Source organism: Scardinius erythrophthalmus (assembly GCF_964197995.2).
Source record: "Scardinius erythrophthalmus genome assembly, chromosome: 23".
Taxonomy (NCBI): domain Eukaryota; kingdom Metazoa; phylum Chordata; class Actinopteri; order Cypriniformes; family Leuciscidae; genus Scardinius; species Scardinius erythrophthalmus.
The window spans coordinates 10,337,476-10,343,486 of record NC_138243.1 but is presented as its reverse complement, the minus strand read 5'-3'; the positions used below and the strand labels follow the sequence as shown (position 1 = coordinate 10,343,486).

Genomic DNA, 6,011 nt, shown 5'->3' with positions numbered 1-6,011 from the left:
GGTGTGATTTAATGGACTGAATTAAATTAATTAAAATAAATTAAATGAATATATATTAAAATACCTGTATTTCACACCTTATTAATGCTAATTTAATTGTACTTTAATTATTGCAACATTCCATGATGTGTCTAGCTTTCATCAAGTGTAACTATATTTAATAAAATTATAATGACTTAATTATGAAATGCCACTGTAGGCTATTGAATATTTTAAAACGTGAACAGTTGTTCAATTTATTCTCCCAGTGATCCCATGGCTTGATTTTATTTGTTTAAAGGGCCACTCAGTAATTTGTGTGTTACACTGGCTGTTTTTTTATTTATTTATTTTTATAAAAGTTAGAAAAATTTATGTGACAGATCTATTAATAATATATCCTAAATTGTGCACTTCATATCTTCTAATATCTTGATTGTTTTGCAAGCAGGTTAGGGTTTTTCTGCAATCTGGCAACCACATTATCATTTAAAATATTCTGCGGCGTACTCTTGACCAAAGGCACGCCATCTGCCAGTCCTTTGTTTAAATGCCTGAAAATGAGAAGATTTATAGGGCAAAACAAACCCTTGTTTAAAGTTCTCAAGTAATAAACCCCAACAGACAGTGCGATATGATGAACAAGTTAAAGATGCGTTGAGATTGTAAAGGTCCTGACGTGACAGTAACGTCATTCAGTCCACTGTACTCCACCTCATAGTAAATACTTGCACCATGTAGTAGGCTACACCACAAATTTACTTACTCTCTTATGTTCCACTAATTGTTCTAATATTTATCACAGGAAAATGCAAGAAGTGGTATTAGCTGATAGTGAGTTTAATATGGTAATAATAGTTTCGTTATACTACATACAACTTGTACTGACATTATTAGTTTGAAATATGGTGCAACCCTCATTACTTTCTATCATATAATAAATATAAGAAAATAACTATATAAATTATATTTTACAAAAGAGCATAAAGTATCAGCATCTTTTTAAGTCAAAACAGTTCATATTATAAACCAGGTTTAGATTAAAGTGTAGATTAAAAGAATAGTTATCATGAACATTTAAATTGATATTAGAATTAATACTCAGGTTTTTCAACCATGGATCAGAGTAAATTTAGTTAATATTTTGAATTGGCTTTTTACATTCTTAGTTATGTTAATAATTGTAGCTTAATTTGTAGTAATTTCGTTTTTTTTGTGTCATTTTATGTTTCAATTAAATTTCATATATATATATATATATATATATATATATATATATATATATATATATATATATATATATATATTTTTTTTTTTTTTTTAAATGGCTTTATTTCAATTAACAAAGGTTTTTAAATGGTTATAAAAAAAACTTTAATTTATACCAATCTCGAGACGAATCATGATCAGTAAATATTTAGAAAAATGTCCATTGTATTTGCTTCTATAAAAAAATGAATGAATTTTCAATAAAAAAAAATAAATAGGTTTAATATTGAAATTTCAAGATTTTTTAGTGAGACTTTAAACCATGATGAATTTAGTTTACCGATCTTGCATGATATTCTCACAATATCTGTTTGCAATATTATTTTTAATATTATACATATACAGGGTTCCTTTTAGTAATGAATTACAGTAGAAAACATCTATCCTCGCTCAGCCACCCTTGCTTCAATAAAGCAACGATTACAGAACTGAATTTATTTTTCATTGGTTCAAAAGGTGTCTTAATCACATGCACACTCGAAAATGAAACTGATTGGAAGCGGTGAATCGACGTCATCTGAGGTTTTGTGCGAGTCTGTTGAGCTCCTGTGAGAGGCCAGTGACTGTGTCCAGGATCTTTTTCCTATCAGAGTCCACCAGACGGCTTCCACAGCGCTGGAAAAACTTATCCGGGTGCCAGAGGGCCTGCTGCCGACGGAGCACCTTCCGGAAAGTGGATAAATCGGACCGGTCAGCACCGTGCAACATAACTCCCACCATGTCCTCCAGCGACCCGCGAGGAGCGGGCCACGGGATGTCCTCATATCCCAGCAGTCCCTCGGGTGCCTTGCTGGAGGAGCTGTTGAACGTGGCGGCACAGCGCTCCTCATAACGCCTCTTCCTCCCCTGCCGCGTCTCCTCCTCCTTGCGAGCGGCCCGCTGCAGGTACTCCTCGTGCTCGCGCTCCAGACGGGCTTGCAGATCCTTACGGCTCTTCTCATCTTCCTCCGTCTCCTTACGCCCCTTTGACCTCTTGCTCTTGTGTCCTACGGAAGCCGCTTCTCTCTGTTCTCTGGCCCGTTGCTTAGTAAAATACTCTCGTCTGATCCGATCCGCCCAGCCCCCGAAGTCTTCATCCTCTTTGTCATCCCATAAGAAATCACCTGGAGGGAACAGGGAGATATTCATACAATATTTCATCAGCCCAATCCGTTCACAGACTGTCTGACTCATATTGCTCACATATTGTACATGAGACTACTTACTGTAAGGCAGAATTGGCAGGTTTGCGTAACAAAACTAGCCTAAAGGCCAATCAAAAGGAGCCCAATTACCATATCCCAAAATCTCAAATCTCTTACAGTCACTGTTATGCAAATGGAAAACCACTATATCATAGTGATCATAAACACAGCTCAAAGGCTCCATACCAGTGGCCCTCCTTCACAAAACTTTACATCTAGCATATGAGAATCAATTGATGTTGCTCATTTTTTATTAAATTAAAGTAATTAGCAAATATTTATTAATTAACATTATTGCTAATTTTATTCAAAAGTACATTTAAATATGCAATGCATTCATGTATTGACTTGTATGTATTTTAATTTAAATTTTTTTTTGGGGGGGGGTGCATAAAGGTAAAAATATCAAACTGAAGAGGCATAATGAAGAAAAAAAAGTCTCACTAATCGAATCAAATTATTAACAAGAAAATGTTAATAAGTTCGGCAGTATTGATAAGAACCATTTCTTAGAAAAAAACAACTGCTTATTAATATTCTAAATTATGTCCACAAAATGAAAGTCATGTGGTGCACACAAACGGTATAAAAATAGGAAATGATGTCATAGAGAAAACACCTGTGGACCTTCATGACTGTGTCAAGATCAATAAGTTCAGATCAGATCATTTCAGCAGGCTGCGAAGTGTCAAATTGTCTGCAGAAATATTTATGAATTAATAATAATAATAAATTATATTATTTGTTAAATAGCACTTTTCTAAATACTTTTATTATATCCTAAATCTAATGTATTGTATCTAACGATTACAATGTGTACACTAACAATTATACCTTATGTATTGAAGGTATAAGGAGAATGTGTTATTTTATAGATTGATGGTAATACCAAATTACAATTTTAGTCATTTACTTGAAAAATCTCTTTAAAAAAAAAAATTCAAAAACATCTTCAACCAACATGAATTGACTCATGTCTCAAAATAAATTTGTATAATACTTTTCATTTTCTTTAAGTGACACATCTATGTATTATTTTATAAATAACTGTGATATGTAAGATAATGTATTAGTGCAGGATGTACAAGAACAAACAGCTTACCGTCATACTGTCCATATGTCTCAAAAAACTCTTCCTGGCATTCGCCTAACAGCTTCTCTCTCCATTGTTGCTCTGGATCAACACTTGAGGATTCATTTTTGACATTCTCCTGTTTCAATTAAATGAATATGGAACATAGCCTATTATTATGCGCTATTATGAAGATGCATAACTCAACAAGACAGCACAGTCTATTCTAAATATTCCTAAACCATTCGTTCATTAGTTTCGAGAGTCTATATTTTCACAGCACCTGCTCGGGCTTCATCCACTGGAGCAGGTCCTGAGGAGTCACTCCTGCTTTATTGGGAGTATCCATGGCTTCTGGGCAGTTTTTTCGTAATGGCACCACCAGGTCATCATAAGCTGCGATTGATAATGTGAACAGCATTAAACACAGATAAGAAAAAGAGTTTCTTGATATTACAGAGCACAGTCTCATACCTCTTTTGCCATGTTTGAGGGCTCTTTTTGCGGCCAGATGTAGCGGTGTTTCTCCATTCCGGTCGGTTTGCAGGGGATCCGCTCCATGTTTCAGCAGCAGTCTGAGAATTGCATCATCCCCCAGAGAACAGACAATGTGTAAAGGACCTCTGTGCTTCTTCCCCTGGGTGAAGTTCAGCTCCAGATCTTTGTGTTTACGAAGGAATGACTTTAACTTCATCAAACTCCCCTCTTCCACATAGCGCAAAACTCTTCTCTGCTTTCTTTTCAACATCGAGACTACATGCAGATATTAAAATCTGGATAAAAGTATCACTATGAACTATGGATATAAGTTATATGTAATACCACATTTGATAATGAGAAGTCCTGTCTTATTACGGACATCAACAAACGTTACACGACACCACTGCAGTACGTCTGCGAAATCATTCCGGAGGAGAACCCAACAGTTCCAAAAGTTCCGTGTTTGACACGAAGGTTTGCATGGTGACCAGCAGCTGTCGCTGTTTCACAACAAATCTCAGTATACAGATGAAACTCGGAAAATAAAACTAGAATATTTTGCTGATAACATCCATGCCACGACGCATTGAGGCAGTAATTCATGCAAAAGGGGCCCAAACAAAGTACTGAGTATGCATGATTATTCTTTTCAGAGGGCCGACATTTCTGTATTTAAAATCTTTTTTTTTATTGATATCATGTAGGCCTAATATTCTAATTTTGAATATGGGGTTTTCATAAACTGTAAGCCATAATCATCAAAATTATAACAGGCTTGAAAGATCTCATTTTGCATGTAATGAGTCTATATAATAAATTATATTAGTTTCACATTTTAAGTTGAATTACTGAAATAAATGAACTTTTGCACAATATTTAAATTTTTCGAGTTTCACCTGTATATTTCACTGCTAAATGGTTGGGATCGGGGATATAAGCTCAAATTAATTTTCCAGTACGTTCATTAGGCCTACTTGTTTGGATATCAGACCAAACTTGAACTGGTTTTGACATGATCTTGACAGATCAGTTGAACTGGAGCAAACATTCATTGTCTGTCAGCTGGATCTAACACAGCATTGGGTATTATTAAACATATGTGGTATTAACCGTATTAACCAGGAGTGTGAAAAGTTATTAAAGTAAAAATTATACTTAAGTGAAAGTACTGATAATTGTACTCAAGTATCTGGCCAAAAACATGCTTGAATAAAAGTAAAATAAATAAATAAATAAATAAATAAATAAAGGGTACAACTTTAAATTGTACTTAAAGGGGTCCTGTGCTTTTTTCCTTTTTCAACTTTAAAAAAATAAAAAAATCTAAAAGACTAAAAATCTTTCTTTGTGTTCATCTGAAAAAGGAAAGTCATATAGCCTACATCTGGGATGGCATGAGGGTGAGTAAAAGATGAGAAAATTTTACTTTTTGGGTGGAGTATCCCTTTAAAAAGCAAGATGTGATGCAGAGGCCAGAAACATGCAGTCAGAATACATTAACTGGTGTTGAATAAATGATGACTGACATACAATATTGTCTTTTTTCTTATTGACCACTTTTTGTGTTGTTCATTCAACACACTTGTCTGTAACAATAATTAATATTTTAATTGTTTATTTGCCGCATTTACAGTTTTCTCAGCAAATATTGATATGTTATTATTTGCGATTAGGCTAATTAGATTAATGAATTAGCAAATCATATAATTATTTTGATTTAAAAAATAATTCATTAACAGTCCTAATTGTTACTCAATAAATAATAATAATATTACTTATCCACTCCCTGCTACATACCTGCCAACCTGTACGCATTTTGCGTAGCGGATACGCATTTTGACATCAAAGTACGCTGGTACGATTTGTTAGTCTAAACTACGCAAAAACCTGGTGACGCGCACGCGCAGTCCTCAAATCAAGCAACAGCAAAAGAAGAAGAGTTCGACCAATCATAGCGCTGGATTCATTCCCCAAATAGCAAGCAGGGATGATTGACAGATGCGTAAGGCCTATCATTAAAAAGAGAC

At 34.5% G+C, this 6,011-nt stretch overlaps 1 protein-coding gene across 1 annotated transcript; it reads right to left on the bottom strand.

Annotated features, from left to right (window-relative positions):
- Positions 1 to 1,301: 1,301 nt before the first annotated feature.
- Positions 1,302 to 4,485, bottom strand: nfkbil1 (nuclear factor of kappa light polypeptide gene enhancer in B-cells inhibitor-like 1). The gene is made up of 4 exons (XM_081354253.1): positions 3,979 to 4,485; positions 3,788 to 3,900; positions 3,535 to 3,643; positions 1,302 to 2,351 (listed from the first exon to the last, which is right to left on the bottom strand). Exons 1-4 carry the CDS (start codon positions 4,250 to 4,252, stop codon positions 1,762 to 1,764), a joined length of 1,086 nt encoding a protein of 361 aa, XP_081210379.1. The 5' UTR covers positions 4,253 to 4,485; the 3' UTR covers positions 1,302 to 1,761.
- Positions 4,486 to 6,011: the final 1,526 nt, after the last annotated feature.